General features: G+C 40.5%; 1 protein-coding gene across 2 annotated transcripts in view; it reads left to right on the top strand.

Moving 5' to 3' along the window:
* The window catches only part of MARCHF8 (membrane associated ring-CH-type finger 8), a 90,275-nt gene that overhangs the window by 13,177 nt on the left and 53,350 nt on the right, over nucleotides 1-23,748 (top strand). For both annotated transcript variants that reach the window (XM_053949091.1, XM_053949092.1), the window contains exon 2: nucleotides 8,674-8,852. In XM_053949091.1, coding sequence (XP_053805066.1) covers nucleotides 8,757-8,852 — 96 coding nt within the window. In that variant the 5' untranslated portion in view covers nucleotides 8,674-8,756. The remainder of the gene's footprint in view (nucleotides 1-8,673; nucleotides 8,853-23,748) is intronic.

Raw genomic sequence — 23,748 nt, forward strand, 5'->3', positions numbered from 1 at the left:
GCCTTTAAGGAAACATACTGTGCCTGAGTATATTCCCCAATAAAAAGTTCTCACTGAAGTCTTTAATGCCTCATGGTATTTCCCTGTATTTAACTTGTATTTAGAATTTTTAAATTTGGGGGATTGCAAATGACTTCTGGTAGTGAGTTTGCTATGAGAAGTCAGGTTACTTTAAAATGTGAGACTTTATGGTTGAAATCAAACTCATTTGTGTCATGCAAGTTAGCAGAAGAATCAGGTACAAGATGTTTGGTACATTGCTCTTCTTACTCTGCATTTGAACTTCTGCAGACTCTGGTTTTAGGCTCTCCAGTTGCTTTGGGCAAGTCCTAAAGAATGTGGTTTATAGTTGTTTCTTCAGAGTTTAAAGGCTTGTCATAGTGATCCAGAAATATAGATTTTATTAAAGCTTCCACAGCAAGAACATGTAACTTAAACCTATAAATAAAGAGTTACCTGACATTTAACTCATAAATCATTCAAAAGAAATACATTCTTATGTGCATGGCTTTGGAAATTTCTTGCTCACCCAAAGATAAAAGGAATGATTTCTCATTTCTTCAAAACACAAAAATCATATAATCAATAGTATATTCTTTTTACTCTGCCTTAAGAAGAGTGTTTTGCCTGGTAGCAGTTTAACAATAGTGAAGAATGTCGATAAGGTACCTGGGTTTTTAAATGGCTTTTACAACTGTTTGTCTCTGATGTAATGGAAAATAAGTGATGTAGCACAGATTTTTCCTAAAAATGCATTTTTGTTATCTCTGTACAATATAGAATGTGAGCAATGTCCTCACTGAACAATGGTGAGATTGTTCTGTTTCATCACTGTCCTGCATTGTAAATATTTATACTGGTTGTGAAACCCAGGCTTCTGTTGTCTTCAGTGTAAATGAATGCATTTTTTAATAATCTTTAACGATTTTGAAGATGAAAATACAGAGCAATTTTTCCTTGGACTTCAGAACTGATTTAGAGTTTTATGAACACTAAAAGGATTGTAATAGAGAATGAGAAAGGATCATAAATTATCTATAGGTATTACATTGTATCACCTGTATGGACTTGTGTACTAGACTAGAAATTTACCTGCAAGTAATTGGTGCAAATTTCTCTCTCTGGTCTATACATGTATTAGTATGTCTCTTCTTCCATTGGATTATAATCTTCATTACATTTTCTTTTAAAAAACATCAATTGTCACATGGAGCACTTTGCCAAATCACAATGATCATGTGGTGTGGGCTTTTTTTCCCCAATAGATTTGCAATTATTCTGGAGGTCTGGGGTGTTTCCTTGTCCTTGATACCACTTGCTGTCTTTCTGAGGCATGTCACAGTTTTGTGGGTTTTGTGTTTGTGCATGATTAGGGGTGAGTGGAGTGATTTTTGTATTCAGTAGCTGCACTGTGGACCCTTCTGTGCTGATTGCAGGATGACCTGCAATTGCAGTCGACCAGCTGCAGCAGTCTTGGTGGACCAGTCCCAAACCTGTGTTCACACTGTGATGGAATCCATGTAGGTTACTGCTGTGCATTACTTTTGGACATGCAGTGAAGAAGGAAAGACAGCTTTTCTCAGAAACTGGAAGAATGGGCATAATACTGTGGCATGTTCTTCTCTCACAATGAATATTATAATGAAGCAAGTCTTCATGCATGTCTTTAGAAGAATTTAAAGTTGTGTGATTAAGATACAATTTTTGATCTGCAGGATGGCTTCAGTGCCAAATTGGAGGGAAGAATGCTTCTTCTGGAGAAGGGCATTAATTTCTCAGGAAGCCAGTCTCTACTCATGCTGGGAGTTGATGGGATCATGGCTAAAAGTGATAAGGCAAGCCCAAACAGGCTGTGATGTAATGTCCTGCTTGCAGCAAAGCTGTAAAGACTGACAGCTTCCTGTGAGTGTGATTCATGTGCTTGCTCTGTTCAGAAGCAAGATGTCTTTAATGTGAAAGGGCGAGGAGAAATGGTGATTATTGAGGCAAGAGAGTGAATGACACCCCCTTATGCAAATAGATTTGGGAATTCAACGGAGCAGATAGAGGAATTTGCTGGCTGAGAAAACAGGAGCCCTGGCTGTTACTTCTCCCCGGTCTCCACCATTAGGACTTTCCAATGTTGAGACTCAAACTCTTGCTTTACTTCCTTTTCTTTTTGCTTGTTGTAGTTTGAGACTGTCCCAGGGATTATTGCTGATGTTATTATGGTCTGTTTCATAAAAAAAACATACAAAGGGAGTTTCTTAAAAATGTCTGTGAACCAGCAGACTGCTGATGCTAAAGAAGTTTTGCATCTGTAGCAGGAGCTTACTGCCCCAGGTGTGCGTGGAGCACCTGGTGCTTTGTTTTTTCTGCAGAACATCAGGAATGATCAGTGATGCTTCTGATGCAGGTAAATTGCTATTAGTAGTAGGGGCAGACAAAAATAATTTCTTTGTTTCTCAGGGGACTATAATGACTGTACTGTTGTGTTATTGTAACAGAGGGAAGTGACATTTGTTTTCCTGAATGCTAACCAAGCTAGTTCATAATTGCATTTAGCAGCTGACTTGATTTGAAGGGAGCATTTTTTAGGGAACTTGTTTTTCAGAGGTCCAGATCCTGCTCAGCTTCCATTGAAATATGGGAAGGAGTTGCTAAGAGCTATGGGACTGTTATTTACTGAGACTGTAGTTTAACAGCTTACTTGTCTAGTTGTATTATATTTGTAAAAATAATTCCATTCCTGTTTAGAGAGGAGTTAGCCAGAGCTGGCAGATACCTCTGTTTCTCTGTGGATTATATGTAGTCTACAGCTGTATATTCCTGTATATTGAGAAGCTTTCAAAGGGAAGATGGGGAACTTGCAGAAGAAACTCTTGTCCCCTTTCTAAGTCTTCCTTTTGATTTCAACTACTCAATAACGTGATTTAAAAATATATTTGAACTTATAGTCTTGAAGCTCTTTCATTTTGGGACACTAGCCGGTGGATGAAAGGAGGAACTGAGATAATGAAGGGAGAAGTTACAGCTAAGCTAGTAAACACTGCAAGATATATGGGCAGACTCAGAGCTGTATACAGCAATAATCCAGAATTATATCTGCCTGCTCTGAATACAAGGGTTCTTTTCAGGGTTAGTACAACATTAGAAGGGAAATGTGAAAGGTACTGCAGGCAAGGAAGTGTTAGTTCCTCTCCCTTAAGCTCTCTTGATTAGATTTGTTTGTCAAGTTAACCAATGCATGTGAAGTACATGAGGCTTGATAGCATCTCCTAAATACTTCTGTTAACAAAGTACTGATTAAGCTACAGTAAACTAAAATGAAACACAGATGCAGGATCCTCTTTTTGAAAATGCACATCTGTCATCTCTAGAAGAGGATTACGTAAGATACATTAGTAGGGGAAGAGTCCAAACAAGCTCAAAATGAAATAAATAAAAGCTTCAAACTGGAGCCAGCACAAGCTGATAGGATTGGAAATATTTGCAAATATGGAAAATGTAGTGTACAGAAAGTAGACATAAGCTATATCCATCTGAAATGTCAAAGTAGCTGGGAAAAGTGAAGATGCACACAGGAACTTACTAAAGTCACTGGATGAGGGCTTCTGTTACCTTCAGAACAATGACAAAAACACAAAACCAAATGAATTTTTTAAATGGAGCTTTGAGATTTCACATCAAGACCTCCAGCAGAAAAACAGATTCCAAATCTGCATTAGTAGATTGTTTCAAGTCTTATTATGAGCAAGTAAGCCAGCTGATGATGTTACACCATCTAGCAGCAAATTTCTTCAGGGAGTTTCCATTCCTTCCTGGGTTGGTCAGGCTTTGTGCTGTGTAGAGGGGAAGTTTCAGAAGACCAGATTGCATGGTAGCGATCCACAAAGTCTCAGAGCAGCATTTTCAGCCTGCATCTGGAAGGTGCCCTGCAGTCTACAGATGGATTTATCCCATGGCAGGATTGTCACAGCAGTGGATGGTACTTCAGTGATGTCCATTATGTCCATTATGTGGACATCAGTGATCTGTTGCTTTATTTTTAACCTGTCCACCCTGCAACAGAATGTCAGAGCACTGACATAGGTGATGCTGCTTACCATCACTACTGTGGGCTAGGGCAGTTGAAGAGAAGTTAAGAAACCTCGGGGCAGACCAGAACAACTCACAGGTGAAATTCTTTCCAATTCCCCTCTGTTAGTGACTATCATCTTCCTTCTGCCACCGGTCCCAGGGCATATGTTTCATGCATATAAAGACACATTATTTTAATCCAGAATGCCTATTGTACTTTTAACATGAAAGCAACTGACCTATTTGACTGGTGTATTTTTTCTCTTTCAGAGTAATACAAAGCATTTGTACACACTTAGATGCATTTCTTTTGGTGAGGCCTGTGTACATCTGCAGCCAGTGCCACTACAGCTCCAGAGCTTCTGCTGAAGTTTTCCAGCATACCTTGTGTAGCAAGGGAATATGGTGGACTTTCTGAAGTGTAGGTGACCTAAGAGAATCTGCTGTTCAGATAGCATGTTTATAGGTTCTGGTAGGCATCAAATCACAGACAGGAACTCATGATTTGTGCTTACTTGCCCCATTCCAGCTGTGAATCTTTGGCAAAGAGTAGTTTAGCCTTTATTTTGGAACCTGTAATGGGCAGAGGGCTGCAGTAGGTGGCGGGTGAGGAAGGACTTCCGTCTGCATTCCAATGGCACTTGACACTAACAATCCAGCAAGTTACAGATCATTTGGTTCATCTCACATTCTTGCTGTCACTTGGGAAACTGAGGTCTTGACAGGGTGGACAATTAAAGCGGGAATTCCAAGTGGTTTCCACCTACTGAGGTTTCCTGTTATTGTTGTTGTCCCTTCTCACTGTTGAGGGATACATCTGGTGCAGGTAGTTCAGTTTGCAAGATGCTGGTTGAGTTCTGGGTGGGAGCCTGAGACAAGAGGCCATGAATTGCCAACCTCTTGGACAGCAAAGGGCAAAGAAGATGAATGGTGCCAGTGAGATGGGTGAATGGACAGTGGGAGACACAGCACAGGAGCAGGAGACTCAGGACAAAGAGTGAGAGAGACTGTGATGGGATAAAAACCCAGGAGGTCCTTTGTTGGGGGTACTCCTTGGAGGCACCAGTTCAGGCTGTTTGTGTTACTGCACTGTGAATAAATGGTTTTGTGGAACAAGAAATCTGAGATGCTGCCACGGGAAACTTGGGGACTAACCAGTAAGGAAACCTGGTCTGACTGTGTGAGTGGGGTGTGCAGGGAGTCAAGCAGGGGTCTCATGGGCTCACAGGAGCCTTCTGCTTTGAAGGGGCTTCAGTCCCAGCAATGAAAGTCTCTGGTGTTGGGAGTGCAACTGCCAGAGTCACATGAATGGTCAGACTGGAAGGTTTCCTTAACTCCAAGTACTTCTGCTGATACCCAGAGGAACCTAATTTTCTGCTGCTGTCAGATGTATTGATCAAGGGAATGCCCCAGCCACCAGGCCCAAGTCATGTGCATGCTTTTTCTTCCTCTGGTACTTTTCAACCACCTTGAGAGACTCCATCCTGTTTTCTCTGAATCTGACTGATTTTGCCGCAACTCTGTGGTTCTAGCAATGTAATGAGGACCTAGGTGGTGTGGTTCCAGATGTCTGCAGGCATTTTTAGTTACTGTTTTGCCTATCCTGCAGAAAGCAAAACCTGAGTGGGTGATCTTAGCTTCACTGAGCTAAGATCATCTGGGGGCTATGCAGCCAGGATTTTGACCTCTTTTGAAATGGCATTTGTTTCTGAATACTCTCTGCAATGGGAGTATGACTGGAGTCGATCTTTTAGGAACCAGTGTGGCTACAGATAAGAGTAACAACTGAGCTTCAAGCTGTCCTCTGTCTTGGCATTCCCATGTGGCCCAGCCAACTTTGCAGGAAGTTATGAACCAAATAAAACACAGTGAAAGAGGAAGCTGAGCCCCTACCTGCCACCTCCTGGGCAAGAGTACTCTGCTGTTGGATGGAGATGCTGTAGTAATGAGGAATTCTCATTTTGTGTGAGATATGGCCTAAACATCTAACTGGAATCCTGAACAGAAGGGACTATCTAGGAGCAGTCTCATTGCCTTAGCACTTCTTCCTTTTTGGCAGGCCCCCAATTTGATGTTCTTCAAGTTTGGATCCCACTTTGCACGTGCCCAGCTCCTCACCTTTGAATCAGCTAGGATATGGAATTAATTTAGCTGTGAAATATCCTGTGGAACTTGTCTTAACTCGCTTTGAGTGGCATTGTTTTTCTGGCATGCTTGTCTGTTTGTACTCAGTACTGCAGATGGTCTGTTCATTCACGTAACTTTATCCTTTAATTAGCACTGTGGACTTAAAGTGCTTTAGGTTGATATAGACAGAATTTAAGTTGTGTGCATTATTAGGGACCCAGCAGATTGGGGATGCGACAGGGTGGCATCTGGGTTTAGTTTACAGCTTTCTCTAAGCCACCCTTGAACAAAGGCAGGCTTTATTAGTGTCTGCCAGGCTTCTTTACCAGAGGAGGGCTGTTTCACATCGTCTTTGAATACACAGTTGGATTATATCTGCTGTTTGAGCTCTTTCAAAGAATTCTAGCACATGCTGTCCTTGAAATACCTGCAAAAAGAACTGGTTTGACTTGTTTGCCATCATCAGAGAGGGTTAACTGTGTTTTCCAATAATTTTCCTTTTTATAGTCATAACGTGTCCTTGCCTGCAAGCCCAGAACCCTTTTCAAGGGGAGACACAGAGCAAAACTCCTTCACTTTTGCTCTGTTATCACTGGCAATAGCACAGAACATATTACCTGGCATATTTTCATTGAAGCTTAATGTTCTCTGGATTTCCTTTCTCTGTGTTTTCTTGGGAAAATACCTTCCCTTCCTGCCTTGTTGATTGTGGTTTGATAATCCCATCTCAGCCCATGTTTATATTCCCTCTGGCTTGGCTCTTTTAGAGGATGTAACTAAGCAGGTGTGGGGAGGATCTGAGGAGGTTCTGTGTTTTCTCTTTGTGCTGGGATTCAATAATGCTGGTAAATCTCATGTTTCCATTTGTCCTCCAGTAAGGAAGTGTCCTTGTTGCTAGTTTATGCATACTGATATATTTTACTTTTAAAGCAAGTGATGCCTGAAAATTATGGAGGCGTTGCCTTTAAAGCTCTCGTGTGTGCTTTATGATGCTCTGTCTTGGCCTCCATGGGAGTAATACAAATCCTGCCCACGTGTCAGTAAAGCTCTTGAACTTGGCTGAGCGCTCAAACGGGCAAACAGCATCATGCAGCAGATGGAGTGTGTGACTGGCATGCAGCAGGCCTTGCTTACATTTTTGGTTTTGTTCATGATTTTCTCTACAACCTTTGATAATTCTTTCCCCCTCAGTGAAAAGAGGATAGGGAACTGTCATTGTTCATGTAAAGTGCCTTGGAACTTAATTTTTTTTCCTATTGTTTAATCAAAACTAATCAAAATAGTTGATCCTGTTTTCATTTTACACAACTGCAGTATTCCTGTGGAGTCTAGTGGAAATAACCGAAGCTTTTTAGGTTTTTGATTCCATGAAACATGCTGAATGGTCTGGTTCTATCTTCAAAACTTCCAGTTAAATGTTAAATAAAAAATGGGTGCCGTATAAATTAAGGGTATGCACTAAGTGTTAAGCTATAGTACTTCCAAATTATTAAACAACATAATACATAGGGCATTTATCTAGTCTCTTGTTTTCTGCTTTTTCAGATTCAAAACCAGACAAACAAAAAGTTGGTATATTATGGAAACAGAAGAACAGTGCATCATTCAGTTGCCCTGTTTAATATAGTCCCTGCTGTGTTAATTCCTTTCTAATCTGTCCTTTAAACACAATTGATAGTGTCTCATTTATGGCAAGTTATGTTCCGAATAAACACTCCATAATATTACATGTTTCAAAAAGCATTTTATTTATTTTAACTTCACTAATCTAATAAAAGGTACAGTTAATTATGCCTGCCTTTCAGATTAGCATTGCCAATTTTGGCTAATTTATGTCTATCACTATCTTTCCTATGTGTAATGCTTCCCTGTTACATTAGTAGAAGAAGGATGAAGTGTGTGTAGTCCATCCAGTGAATTCACAATCCCTAATGAGGGATTTTGATTGTATTAATCCCTAATAGTCTTAGGAAAGGAACAGCTCATGTGATATATCTTTCAACTGCTACAGGTTTATATGAATAAAAAGAACCAAATACAGGCTATTGTCTGTTTTTAGCCAAAGCTGCAGCCCTCACTTTTTTGTAGGATGACTCCTGAGGCAATTTGATTCAGTATGAGGGGTTGGCACTTTAGGAAACTTACCTGTATGAGCTTTGTTCCCTGCACCTTCGGGTAGCATGCTTGGCTTGGAGAGCTGCTCTTCCTCCTTCTCTTTATCCGAGCAAACTCAAGCATGATCCCTGCCCTGCTCTTAGAATGCTTTCAGAGCTGGTTGAGAATTTATTTGTTCATTTTGCATTAATTGTGCTCTGACCTGTCAAGTTAATATTCTTTAAAATTTCTGTCTCTCTTCTCACCCAGCAAGTACACCAGAATCCAGAGAAAATAAGACGTATGTCTCAGTCCAGTGGATGGCATAGCTTTTGTTTAGAAATTACTGCCTTTCAAGCTACTTTAACATCATCTAATATTTTTGTTTTTTAGTTGCAAGGCCTTACAATGGCACAGAATGAGCACTGCATTCAAGCCTCCTTCCTGTAAATGATAGGACCAAACAAGGCGGTGTGATGAACATGCCACTGCATCAAATCTCTGTCATTCCAGCTCAGGATGTTACCTCTTCCAGAGTCTCCAGGAGCAAGACCAAAGAAAAAGAGGAACAGGTACTGTCAGATATGCTTGTTTTTCACTGGAAATTATCTAAGTATATAATGATAGGGGTTACCAAATCAGACCTGATTCTATTCCTAAGCTCCAACTCCTTGCATTATTGCTGCTTTTAGTGAGGACAAATGCTGCCAAATTATCTTCTTATTTTTGTGTTTGCTATTTTAAAGCAGCTGGCTGCAAAATTCTAGAGGTTGTTGTTGAGTAACTTCTGCAAAATGCAAGCTACAGCCATCTATTTTGCATAAAAATTCAAGGCAGATAGGGATTTGGATGATGGCTTTAACACCATTATTGTAGAAGCTGTTACAGGTGTATTTAAAGAAAAAATATGTGGAATGTGAACCCCTATATGTAGCCATGCATCCTGTTTTTCTTTGCTCTTGGTAGCATGTAGTAGCTGTGCTGTATTTTAAAGTGACTAGAATATCACAAGGAAGGCTGTATACACCCATATGTATACATACATATGGGTATACATACATCCTGCTTTATGCAATATGATTTGTATTCTTAATTTGGAGTGTGTGTGTGAGTGGAATCAATCTGAGGTCTGGCTGTGGTGCTAATGCAAAAATATCTGTAATCTTTACTGATTATAAGTAAAAGCCAATCAATACACTACTTAACAGTTTATAATAGCATGTGAAGAAGACTAGACTATGTCTAGTCATCTTCACATGTCAGCCTTATTTATCTGGGCTGTGTCTGCAGATCCAGCCCAAAAACCTTAATGTGCAATGTGCTTTAGTGTACACTGTACTGCATTGATCTTATATTATCTGTCAGTTCCACAGAAACGTCTTTGTGGTTTTTTAGCTTTAACATAAAATGACGTCAGCAGAGCATTCATGTTAGGTACAGCTGCAGGGTTTGCTTTGTGGGCTGCTCAGCAGTGGTTAACTCTGTGGAGACCTAGAGTGGTGCTGATTACAGATAGGGCGTAGCTTATGTATAAGGGACTAGAAAGACACTATCATGTTACAGAAAGGGATTCGCCAACACTTACTTTGAGTAGGGTAAAAGAGTAATTTCTGTTGTGTTTGGATAATTTGCCCTGATGACCCATCTCACCTGACAGCTGTCCAGATTGCACCTATCAAAGTCACCAGGAGAAATAAATTGTCCTAATATTGGCTTTTTTGAATATTTTCCTTAGTAACATCTTAAAATGGATTCTAGCCCTTCAGATTCTTAAACCAGTAATTAATTAGGCTGGCACACTGCTGCCTTTGGTCACCAGAACTAGGCAAGAAGTTACTATCACAGATAGTGCTCTAAATCCATAAAGCACCTTGTCTCAGGAGTCTGCTGTTACCTGTCACTTCCCACCTGTCACATATAGTTACTGTCTGGGCAGCTCCCTGGGTAAGAGGGCTCTACTATTTTCCTCTTTGGTGCTCTCCCATGCAGTAACTGTTATGTGCTGAGAGTGAAACAGCTCCTTTGTCAAATGCAGGGCAGTGCTGTGAATTTACTACCCTGCTCTGGGGCGGTGGAGATTAGGAAGCAGATCAGAACAACTTGTGCCTCTAACCACACAGTGGGCTTAGAAGTGAGTCTCAGCTCTTTTTCTAAACATGTTTTTAATTTCCAGCACAGTGACTTCGGTGTTAACAAATATCCCCTGTGTTTCCTTCATGATAACTAGTTGAAATGTTGATTATTGTTCCCCTTGCTGGGTTGTTGTTATATTTTCAAGCCTTGGCACATTAGAAACAGAACAGAACACTTGTTTAAATATGTGCAGCGTTAAAGAGGAAGTGGGACCATGCAAGCAATAGATTAGGCTAACTTGGAAACACTTTGTGTTTCCCAAGTCTTGTCTTTCCTGTCTCCATCAGCATATTCATGCATCCCCAAGTGTCCTGCATTCTGCCAAAACTGCAGCTGGAACAGCTGGAGCTCTGGGTGAGCTGTCAGGTATACTGATGCTGTGGCTTCTCCTGTGCACATGAGCCTGGCTATTATACTCCCTTGCTCCTGCTTCTGGTGTTAACCTTTAATAGTGGACCTTACAATGAGCTGGAGGGCAATCAGTTTGATAATCTGCTGACTTTGACCAATCCAGTCAAATTTTCCAGTTAATTGTTTTTAATTGCATCAGTTAATTGTTTTTAATTGCATCAGTTAGGATGTTCAAGGATACTTTATAGTCAGAGTCCCTATTAACTCTTGGATGCAGTTAAGATGCAATGGACAAGACTGAGTTTTGCTCATATTTAAAGAATATAGTAAAGGGGAGATGGGATGCAAGAGAAAAAGAATTTCTAGATTATCCTTGCCATATTTTAAATCAGATTTTAGTTTCAAAATCCTGTTTTCTGTTGAGATAGCAACTCTAAGATAAAGAGCAGCAATGCAGCTGAATATGATCCTATATTGGGCAATTGCAGGTAGTTGGTGTGCCCTAGGTAACATCTACTGTACAAGAGATTGATACTAGGTAAAACTGAGAAAGAAGGTGCTTCAGTGCAAAGTCAGTGTAACTTCAATACTTTCATATTTCAGTTGCATAAATTCTCATTAGACAACATAGGTCACAGTTACTTTTTTATGTTGTGGTTGGCCTAGACAGTTCTTATGTCTGCAAAAACACACAATAGTGTTTGAGAAGAGCATGCAACATTTCAAAGTTAGATTTTCTTACCTTACCTTTATTATGTAATAAGAATAGTAAATTTCTTACTTTTTCTGTGCAGGAACAATAAGTTACTCAAACAAATGTGTACACTGTGGTTTTAAAATATTTTGAGTTGTACAAAGCCACTTGACAATCTGAACAAAAGCAAACCACAATCAAAACCAATAGTACTGTTTCACAGATAAATATGTAAGTTTGCTTTGTAGTACTGAGCTTCTTAGACCAAGTGCATTTCCAGGTGTGCACTTTATAGATTGAGCAGACTCTTGTGCATATCTCCCCTGTTTATTCACAAGCTGTGTCTAAAGCCAGGGTGAATAAAGGTAGGGTGTCATCTAGCAGATGAAATTTTGTCTTGCTTTCATTTTTGCTATTTCAAACCTGAACTTTGCCTTGTTGGTACCTGCATCCTGTATTGTAAGAAGTCCTTTGGAGGAAGAGCTCAAGAAGTACAGCAGAAGAAATGAAGGACCAAGGTGTCTGTTTTCCTATTTCCCAGAACATGCTTTATATTCTGCTATCTTTTGTGATTATGGATGTGGTTAGTTATTCGCATTGTCGTAGAGCTGCAGAGGAAGAATTCTCAATCTGAACAGTACAGATTTCTTACTATTTCTTCTCTTCTATGCGTCTGGTCAAGATGTAGCTCTTGTATTTCAGGTTAAAGCTTGGTTTTATTCTAGTTTTTCTTGCTACAAGAGGAAATTTTCTGGACTATTGTTTTGTGACTAAGTGAAGAAGAGCAAGAAATCCTTACTACCTTTATCATTACAATCCAGTTTCTCATATTAAGTGATGTATAATACCCAGGCATGCTTCATGGCAGATTAAAATGTAGACTCAATACCTGTGGAAGACTGTGGCAAAAATCCTTTTGAATTTGAAGAAATGTTAGGAGGAAAGGCTTTTGCCTACCATATCTGGTCTATGTCCTCAGTGCAGTGATGTGTATGCATAAGAGCCTGATAGATTCAGGTTAATGTAATTTTCAACATTTAAAATAGTTGAAATCTGAGGTTAGCAGCAGTATTTTGTGAAACTTTGTCCATTTCCCCAGTAAAATAAGGAAGGTCATAAAGGAATTATTACTCCTGCATTTAACTCAGATGAACTGATAGCTTTAAGGGCTATTAATAACCATCATTAGCTTCTTACTTACCCTTCACTAGGAATAGCTTCATGCTTACCTGATTTAAGGGAGCGTTGCTCTATTGTGTGTGAGAAGCTACAACTCCCTTCCCCTGTTTGGTGGACAGTGTGCTGGCAGCAATGTTTTCTAGTGCATGCAAAATCAATCTCAGGATTTGATGGGAAACAAAGAAAGGATGCTGGCACATGATTGAGGTGTTGTTCAGCTTTGTCTTGTTGAGGGCTTTCTGCCTTCCTCACTGAAGCAGACTGATGTCTGCTGCAAGTTGTTAGTGTTACTGTAGTGAGTGAATGGCTCAGCCTCAGCAATGGCTTTTCACCACTCTTCTAAAAATGTGCACGAGCCATGGCCTCCGGTGCTGTGATCTCTTCAGATCTCATAAGCAGATCAGGGATGGGTGGGATCAGTGATGGAATGAGAGATCGTGAGATGTTGGTGCAAGTCATTTTTGGGCGCAGTACTGTTTCTTCTGAATAGCCTCAACCTGGAAATCTATACTGAGCTGTCATCAAAGATCGCACAGCGTTTATCACAGATGCAGATCAATGTTCTACTCAGATTTAAACTTGCTGATTCCAGTTGATCAGCTGAAACTCCCTTCTGCCCACTTCTCTTGTTTTCTAAGTGCTGTGTAGTGTTACTGGCTGCTACATGCTCAGCAGAGATGCTGTGATTGTCCCTGACATCTCCAAGTGCTTCTCAAAGCTGTCATCTGGAAGATACTGAGTGCCTAATTTGTCTGGATGAAATTATGGTGAGAGAAGCACATTGTGATGCATCTTCATAAAGTTCTTCTGCCTTTGTAATGATCTGCATCCTGTAATAGGAAAGGCACTATGGCCTATTGATTCAAATAAGCCACATCTTACTGGAAAAGCAGGACTTAAGGGAAAAAACGCAATTGATGCATTTGTAGTCATAGATCAGTATTCTCAAGGTAAAAGTGTATGCTTTATGTTGTTGAATCTAGAGTGACAATTTGAGAGCTGTTTTTAAGGTCCAGAAGCACTCTGTGACTTTCTCCATTCACTTTTTGGACTTTGAGCTGTGGCTGTGGTCTCTGAGTAGCTGAATTTGATCCAGATACTCAGGCTTTGCAAAGGCTCTATGTGGGTGTGTTTGGTTTTGCTTGCCCATTAAACAAAATCATTCATTAAGCAGCCAGGCTCTAAATCCTTTGTGAATTTTACCCCCCCTTTTTTTTTTGTACTGTGATTTGTGTGTTTATGTGCAGCTATCTCATATATTAACATGGGGGCTAGCATTTTTCCTTTCTGAAGTTTGCTTTGTATTGAGACTGGCTAACTCTGAAAGGATTTTTGTCTGAGTATTCTTTATCTCTTCTGTGAGAAGCAGGATGTACTTCTCCTGCTGTACTACTTATAGGCATAGGCTCGAGTGGGTGGGAATTGTGAAGACCTTTCCTGACAATTCAAATCTTGGTTTTTACTTGGTGTGTTTTTCAGTCGATCATAAAGCATTTCTCAGAAAAAGTTACACTTTCCACTCTTCATGCCCCTTGCCAACTTAAGGGCTTTCTTCTACTGTCCCACGTCTTCCTGGCAAGAGCATGACTTACCTTGCCTTTGGTATGGTACCTGGAAAGCTGTCAAGAAGCACACAAGAGTGAAGCCAGGCCTGAATTAAGCCAGGTCTGTAATTTGGGATTTGTTTTTGTCTTACCACCCTGCTAGATGGCATTGGGCAAATCCTTTGGGTTCTTGTGCTCTCCTGACTCTTACCTGTGAAAGAGGTCTGGCACTGCTGACTAGCCTTGAAAACGGCTTCAGGTGCATGGATAAAAGCTGAGCAGCTGGAAGCCTTTGTCACTAGGTCCTTTGAGATGTCTGCTTTGCCAGAGTCCCAGTCTGCAGACACTTGTGCTGGTGGCCCAAAGCTCTGCTGCAGAACATGGTGGGCACGGTGTTTGGCGAGCAGAGGGGTCTTCCTCCTGGCAGTGAGCATTGCTTGATCTCGGTTGTGGTGAATGTGCAAAATGTTGTGACTTTTCTGAATTTCTTCTGAAATTGTGCTTGAGTGCACCAGATGAGAAGCTGGTCCTCTCAAGCCCTACTGTTGGAAGCTAGCACATGCTGCTTCCCAGCAAACCCCAATGAAGGGGGAAGAGAGGAGGCAGGAAGTGGGAGGGAGGGGAGGGGATGGGAGGGAGCTGCTCCTGCTTGAGCAGTCCTAACAAAAAAGTCAGATCACACTGTTTGATTCTGCATTGTTTGTTTTGCAGTGTGTACAGTGTGTGTGTGAGGAAAGGAGCAGATGGCTGCTGAGTGGGGATGACTTACAAAAGGAAAAGTGTGGGAAGTGGTTGCTGAAAGGATTTTGAGGGAAAAGAGGAGAAAACTCTTTCTTTTAAAAATTCAGTAAACATTATGATAACTAACAGCAGTAGATACAGCAGCAGAGTTTCAGGTAGTGATCCTTCAGAGAAGAAGCTTCATCAGTTTCAGATTTTGCAGTTTGCTTACAATCACCCATTTGTTTACAATTTCTGTTTTGACTTTGCTTATTGCATGTGAACTCCTTACTTTAATGTCTCAAGACCAGAAACTTAGAGTTAATGATTATGATCTCTAGCAGCTGCATTAACCTGAATTTTAAACTACCTCTCCGATATTAACAAAATCTGTCTGGCTTTTATTAGCAGCTCACTTAAGTAAGCTGAGAGTCGTTCTTCAAAAAATATTGTGTTCTAAAAGAAGGGCTGATGCTGTTTAATTACATGATAGTCATGTATGCTTTGGTGGTGTTTTGAAGGTCTGTTAACGTTTCTGGTGTATGTTAATGTGCAACAACTTTCCATAAAGGGAGCCCTGGATGTGAGCTCGTGACTTTGGAGTTTATATTTTTTTTCTTCCCTGGCAGAAGCATACTTGTTTGTCTGCCTTCTAATGAGATGTGTGTGTCAGTCATGATCCCACAGTGATATATATGTACATAAAATACCTGTGTTGCTGAAATCACCTCAGCTCCACAAAGACATTAGTCAAGACTTGATTGTAGTGTGCGTTGATTTTCATCATCCATTGGCTATATTGTTTCTTTCAAGTGAGGCTGTCAGATTCCTGCAAACTGATTTTTAAAGTTTGTTGTTTATTCAATGTAATTTCTGTGAATGAGACACCCCAGAAGAACAGATGGGTTTTCCTCCTGTAGAATGTTTGCCTCGTGCATTGATGCATAATGAATGACTTTGTTGATTTGATCTTTCAGACAGATGTGTTTCTTTGACTGGTAAAATAAAGTAGGTTGGGTTTTGGGTTGGTTTTTAGGGTGTTTTGTTTTTGGTTTTTTGAGAGAAGAAGGAAGACTAACAATTGTGCCAGGGAGGCGTGGTGTAGTACCCTTTATGTACTTGAACCTCAGAGAGTTTTAAAACTGTGTCTAATTTTAAGCTCTTGATTCCCCTTAAACCCTGCACCTCAGTGGTTTTTAGTTAAAACTTCAGCAAAATTATATATAGGCTTAGATTTGCACCTTGAACTTAGCTAATTCTACTTGGCCTTTATGACATGTATGAATAATTCTTGATAGGGGCAGGGGAAGTTGTTCTTCAGAAATTGATTGCTCCTCCCTGCTTTGGTGAAGTCTAAGCTCTTAGGAGTACAACCTTCTGAGTCAATACTCCTCACACCTAGAGACAAAATCCACCTTTGGGAGTCATTTAGCTTCTCTTGGTCCCAGAAGTGATGGTCTCTCATCTGCTACTAAACATTTCTCTCTGGCAGAAGACCTAGCTCCTGTTTTAGAAAATTTCCTACAGAGATTTTTGCGTGACAGCCACAAGTCAAAGCATACTTTTATTACTGAGCAAGCCCATATGTGTATTCTGTGAGGTCAGTGGTTGAAATTCAGAATTTCATTTTTTAGGAGTCAAGAATTGAATTCAAAAAACAAAGGAAGGAGTGGAGTCACCTATTTGTCAAGGTTTAAGTTTATTTACAACCCAGTCCTCTCCTCCTGTAAATAAGCACTACTTTGATCTTGATGAAAATGAGTAAAAGTGGCCTGTTTATAATATTTTCATTTGCTTGAATGTAGACCACATCTGATTCCTTGTGCACCTGGACTACAGGTAGCTGTTAGTGTCAGGGAGGGGGTTGTCCTTGAGTCTGCAGCATTTGACTTCACCCCTTTGCTAAGTGAGCACTGCATGTTTCCACCATGTTCTTTAAGGGTGCAGCATTTCTGGTGTTCCTGGAGGCAGGAACCTGGGGCTGTGTCACCAACTGCTTTGTACACGTTGTAGGGTAATTGGAAGTGGGTGTGTTTAGCACAGATATTCATATACTCAGATTCTATGAGTGTGGAAGCAATTTTTGGTGTATTTTTAACATTAGAACACTTTTAGTAATAAGCTTGCATCTTATGCTTAGGTTTTTCAGAGACCTTACATAGGGTGGGTGAAATGGGGTGTACATCTAAATTTTTTGTGTAGCCTACTGAGGTCTATATCAGAGCTGGATTTGGAGACATAGATTCCCAGTGTGCCTCAATGCCTTGAAGGATAATTGTATCTCTTGCTCTTTGGTACTTACACCTTGGAATATCACTGCTTTAGCTATTACAGACATAGAGGTATTTATGGCTATTTTTATCTAAAAAGTCAATCTGTTTTTTTTCTAACTCTCAAGTCAAATTCACTCTCTAGGGTGTAGTTGTGTTCATTAGTTAAGTGTATTGTATATAATATCTCATGTGATAATTACAGATTGGCATCAAATTCTTAAAAAAAGTATGAGATAATCCTTTTCCTACAATTTAGAGAGAACAGCCTAAAAAAGATGTTTTAAAAGTTTAAAAGAGGCTGATCTTGGTGGTTTTTAATATCACCTAATCAATTGACTTATTTTTCCTGTAAAGTGCTGAAGGAGCAGCCTTGTAACACATTGATAGCTTTTGCTGAATGGAAAATTGCAAAATCAGAAGTGTTTTAGCCAGCTGTGATTAGATGCGCAAACCCCGTGTCGATTGTAAAGTTTCTCCTGGCAATCATCTGCCTGCCTATTTCTAGTAATATTCCCAAGCAGTAGATGCAAGAGGAGGTGATTAATAGGTTGTTCAGGTTGAAATAAGGTGTGCTTACCTTAGACAGAGGCTTTCTGGCTTCAGTTTTCAGTCATAATAACAGTGAAAACTTTTGATTGATCCCAGAGAATACAAAAGAGTTGTTTGGGCTTGGTTTCCCTCCAGTATTCTTAGGTATGTTTACTGTTACTCAGATGGCTGAAAGCACATTATTTGCGTAAAGATTGCAAGGCAGCCTTATATTCAATGAAGTGAAACATTTGCTAATTTTTGCATCTTAATTTCTCTGAGCTGGTTAACTTAACAACAGTTAAGCAACTTTGTTCTGCATTAAATACTGGAATGTGAGGTCCTCTTTGGCTGCTAACAAGTTTCAGGTACTCCAGAAACTCTGGAGTTACTGAAAAATCCACAGGCAGATTTGTGGTAGTGACCCCTAAATAGAGGGGTCATGCTCTGTGGTTGGGATATCTGGGAGAAGTGAAGCACACCTGCTGCATACCTGTAAACTTTAAACTACAGCCATTTTAAGTTAAGTAGTGACAAGGGAAGCATTAGGGTAGTTCATGGGAACATTAGCAAATTTGGACCACTGGGTACTAGCATTGCTGATTTGTGCTTAATCTAAGAAAAGATATCTTCTCTCTTACAGCTGGGAATAAGACTGAGCTGGTTCTCTCCTGTGATTAATATAAAAAACTTGACTATTTGGCTTATAGTTGCTCCAAATCAGCAAGCAAAAAAATCTGTATCACTATACAATGAAGTTCACGCAGAAGGGGAACAGGCATGTTGGAGTACAGATTAAAGTTTTAAACAAAACACCTATATGCAAATCAGAATATACACACCTATATATGTGTATATACATACTTCCTCTGTACTTAGCACTGGTGAGGCCACACCTTGAGTGCTGTGTCCAGTTTTGGTCACTCAGTTTGGGAAGGACATTGAGATGCTGGAGCGCGTCCAGAGGAGGCAATAAGGCTGGTGAGGGGCTTGGAACACAAACCCTGTGAGGAATGACTGAGGGAGCTGGGGGTGTTTAGCCTGGAGAAAAGAAGACTCAGGGGCGATCTTATCATTCTCTGCAACTTCCTGAAAGGTGAGTGTAGTCAGGTGGGTGTTGGTCTCTTTCTCCAGGCAGCAACTGACAGAATGAGAGGACACAGTCTTAAGCTGTGCCAAGGGAAATATAGGTTGGCTGTTAGGAAAAAGTTTTTTTATGGAAAGAATGATAATGATCTGGCCGGGGAGGTGGTGGAGTCACCATCCCTGGATGTTTAAAAAAAGACTGGATGTGGCACTTGGTGCCATGGTTTAGTTGAGGTGTTAAGGGCATGGGTTGGACTCGATGATCTTGAAGGTCTCTTCCAACCTAGTGATTCTGTGTGATTCTGTAGCTGTGTTACAGATATATAGAGATATATGTAATTTTTAGACACTGGTAATAAAGGGTTGATTGTCCTAATTCTTAGCTGGAGTCAACATAAAAATAGCATCTCCCACTCCCGAAACCATTTCCCATCAGTGTGGGTGGAAATGGCTCATTTTATTTTAATGATTCCTTTGAAGTTTGTGACACTGAAGGCCAGCAGGGGTGGCCACATCTGACTTGGAATTACCTGTGTTGCATGTAGCTACCCCTGTACGTTGAACCTGTAACTCATGGTATTTGGAAGTGGCACTTTAGCTTCCAGCCTTGATTTGAAGATGAAGGGTAACGCTTCTGTCTTAGTTTGTAGTTTGTTTCCATGCCAGCCACCATCAAGTGCTTTGCCTGCTAGTTGCTAGCAACTCTTTCTTGAATAATTGAAACAGTCTCTCAAATTCTGCTTTTGGACCTGTGTGTTGAAAACAAGTGAGGTCATTCACTTTATCTAAAAACTTACCAATAAAATTCTGCAGTCTCACCCAATAGGGTGTTTCCTTCAGCACTGTAACTGGGACAGGGGCAATGAGGGATGGAAAGGTATCTTTTTGGAGCCCCTCTTGTCCTGTTTGAAAGTAAAGGTTGGAACACTGGAAAAGCAAATGTCTTAATTACAAGGCATGCTGTGCTGCTCTTGCTGGTAGGGTTTCAGTTGCTTTCCAGTTTTTGTCTTCTCTCAGTTCTCCAATGCTACCTTGGCAGTTCAGAGGAAAAACGGAAAACTCTGCTTGCTCTAATGCAAGGGTGAATGGCATTGATCCTGCCCTCAAACCTCATTCAGGTTCTCATTTTCACTTGTCACTTCTCTACAGCTTTCTACATCTAATCCTCTGCTGTATTTCTGCTTTGTAAGCTGAAACCCACATAATTTGCAATCACAGCCTGTGTGACTTCAGTGAAAATAAAAGGCAGTTTTAGTACTGTGGGTTTTTTTCCCCCCAAATAAGTTTCATATGCTCTGTATCTGTGAAGTGTCTGTAAGCTTCATCAGTCTGCTAAGCTTTGTGTCACCTGTAAATATAACTGGCAGAGAGTTTCCTATGTTTTTTTTTTTTAATTAATTTCCATATTATTATTGAAAATGTTGACTGATGCCTAGATTAGCGCCAGTCTTGTGGAAACAGCAGGGACGTCTTCATTTGATAAGGCCAACATCAAATCTGTCATCAGTCAAATCTTCACCATGGAACATGTTTATATCAGTATCATTGGTTCCATTTTTAGATGGAAACATTTGAGAAGAGAAATAGGAAACACTCCACTATGTCAGACATAGTAAAGGTGGGAGTTCTACTGAGCTAAAACAGACCTTTAGGAAAATGTTAATAGGAGACCACAGACTGGCAAAAAAGCCCCACCCAACAGAGGGGGCGAGCCTGATTGCAATAAGGCAGCACTTCCTCCCAGTCACATCCTGAGTACAGCTGCTCTAAGGGATTTTTCTTCTGCAGGAGTTAGTGGGGAGAATTTCAAGAGTGGGTGATGTGCCCAGGTATGAGAGTTTCATTTACAGTGTTTGTTCTGTGTGTTTTGGAGCCTGAATAACTAATGCCATTCTGAAAGATGCACTCCAATGGTTACTAGAATGAAGTGACTGAAGTGTATAGGACCTTGCAGTTTCCATGGGAAGCTGGGCCTTTCCCATGAATGCAGGTGGGGGAGAAAGAGAGGCAACCTGTATGTCTGGGCTGTGTTGTCCCCTCAGAGCTTCAGTTCCAGCTGTATCATGTTCATGCCAGACTGTTTAATCCTGGGGTTTTTCCCCTTACCATCTATAAACCTCTGTTTCTTCTTGAATGTAGATGCAACAAAGAGCACTGCTGTTGTTCCTAGATTTATGAGGATTTTGAACTGCCCCCAGTCCCATGCTGAGCATGACTGGTGGCAGCTGCTTATCTCCTGAAAGCATTCCCAGTTTTAGCCTCTGCCCAGCCCTGCTGCTCTGCTTCCAAACTGCCAGGAGTCCTCATGCTGCCCCAAGAGTGATCAGGAGCATGTATAGATTGTGCTAGATCTCCAGATTGAAATAGTTGCTTTCAAGAGTTCTGATAGCTAGGTCTAAATATTTTAGCAGCTTGGTTAATTTTAGACCTTTGTAACACAAGCCCACCTGTAAACATCTAGAAGATAAATAATAACTACTATAGCCCAGCAATTCCTTAAAGGCTTCTCTTTGACCTCTCTCTACCTCTGGTGCTACAGCTCCTCATTTAAAGGAATTACTTTAAAAGTGCCATCCCGGAGCACCTCATCCAGTAAAACCCAGGTATCTTTCCTCTCACCCCCTTGAAATGTACTCTCATGTTTATCCTCTTCAAGGTGATGTTGCCTGTGGTCTCACTGCTCACACGTATCTCACCAGGAACTCGGTGGCAGGCTCTGGTGCTCCCATGCCATCTGTCCCAAGAATGATGGAGGGGTACCCAACTGGAACGCAAGAAGTACATTGTTAAAGTCCCTTTTTTAACACTGACTTCTCTCTGCCTACCTGTAGTAAACCTGAAGCACACTCAAGTTTCTGGATTGCAGAGTGAAGGAAGGCAGATGAGATCAAGCCATTTTTATAGCCTTTCTGGTTTTCAGTGGAGTCATTAGGACAGAATTAACTAAATCTCATGTTCTGGTTTCTAAACAGAATTTTTGGGGTGTTTAATGCCGAGCCTTGACCCTATGCACGTTGTCTTCCTTCTGGTGAATTCTTCTTGCATATTTGGGTAGGTTTTAGCTGTTGTGATTTTTTTAATCTGTTGGGTTGTTTTTTTGGGGTAAGTTTTTTGGGTGGTTTTTAGTTTTCCGTTGTTGTTTTGGGGATTTTTTTTTTTGAGAAACATTTGAGGAAGCTCATACAGTTCCTCTTTGTGGCAAAGTTCTGGTTTTTACTTTTTTCTCCCAGATTTCTCAAATGTTCATGGAAGTGACTTAACTAGTTCCTGCTTTGCAGTTTTTGTTGGGGAGAAATTGTGTGCAGTGTACTGGTCTGAACTCAGTTCTATTTTATGAGGCCATAAAGCAAAACAAAGAGCCAAAAATGTAGATGTGGGGGGAATAAAAGCATTACTGAGCCCCGTATGCCCCTTACTTACTTGGCTATTTCATTTCATATTCAACCATCCAGTTTTTGATAGTCTGAATTGGTTTTTGTGGGTTTGGATTGTTGGTGGGTTTTGTTTTTTTCTGTAGTCAGTCTTCTAATGCTTTTTTGAAAAATTCTTTAGGTCCTACAGTTATAACCCACTCTGGTTGCGTTAGTAACACCCACAGTATTGGATAAGCAGCTCTTAATTGCCTTGCAGCATTGTGAATTGCCTGTTGCAGTATTTGAGTTAGACACAGGCATCAACAAAAGACATCAACAAGTACTGCTGTCTTTCTGCCTTTTCCATAGAAGCATGGGTTAGAAGAGTGGCTTAAGTGGAATTTCTTAACACTTGGTACAGTTTGGAGGCTGGCACTAATTTAATTAAAATCGGCTATAAAATCTTCACTACTTTTTTCTGGAATTCACATGCACTTGGAGAAACATCTGCTGGATCAAAGTCCATTAGCTTGTTCAGAGTGTTCCTGATTGCTGAAACTCCCTTCAGCCTTGTTTGTTTGGAAAATGTCTGGTGTATCATTGGATCTGCACAGCCTGCAGTGTTTCACAAGCCAGAGAAGAGCAGAGCAGTGCTTGCACAAGCATGATTATGGGAACACACAGACAGGAAACACAGCCTGGTATTTAACATTTCTTTAAGCCATCTTTTTCCATTACACTTTTTGCCATTCAAGTTGGTTCTCCCTTCCCTCAACCCTCCTTTGAGCTTAGGCCTGGGAAACATCCATCAGCTGTTCCTGGGCAGTACCAACTGAGATGTTAGCAAACAAGGTGCTTGGACACACAAACTCCAGAGAGAATAACAAGCTGAAAATGTGAGGTGAATTGCCCCTGACTGTCCTGTGGCCAGGGAAGGACCCTAAGTGCTCATCCACTAAGAGTGTATCTGCTGCTTGAGGTGTGCTGTGGGGAAGTGACCCGCTTTGCTGCTGTTATTTTACTGATCAGGGATAACTAATCTCTTTGTACTGCTGGTTTTAATTCAGAATAGTTGGGTTTTTGTTCACCCAGACATCAAAGAAGTTCTGACTGGCAGCTCAGAAATTTGTGTAAGGTCTGAAAAGAGGATTTATAGGAAATGAGCAGATGGTCTAGTAGAGAATTTCCCCAGGAGGTTGCAGTTATTTAAAAATGGGAGAAACTAAATAGACTGTACAAAATTTGACTGTAAAATTAACTGGCCAGCCAGTAACTAAATACTTAACTAAAATGATTCAGCTTGGCCCCTAGCATAAGTATGTAATGAAGTGATATGTCTGTGAATTTACTCTACACACATTATTTCAAGTTTCACCTAATAAGTGTACATGAATGAAAGATGATTTTGCTAAGCACTGTTCTTGCTGTGATGAGGCCTTTCCTGCATCTCTTCCTTTCACACTGGCAACATGATTATTCAGGCATGCAGGAGAATGCTACAAAAAGTTGCTCATATTAAATAAAATATAAAGCTGTTCGGCCGAATGCCTTTAATTTTTAAACTGCTCTTTTTAGCTTCACAAACATAAAGACTTAACACATTGTTT

This window comes from Vidua chalybeata, chromosome 8 (assembly GCF_026979565.1).
Source record: "Vidua chalybeata isolate OUT-0048 chromosome 8, bVidCha1 merged haplotype, whole genome shotgun sequence".
NCBI classification, from domain to species: domain Eukaryota; kingdom Metazoa; phylum Chordata; class Aves; order Passeriformes; family Viduidae; genus Vidua; species Vidua chalybeata.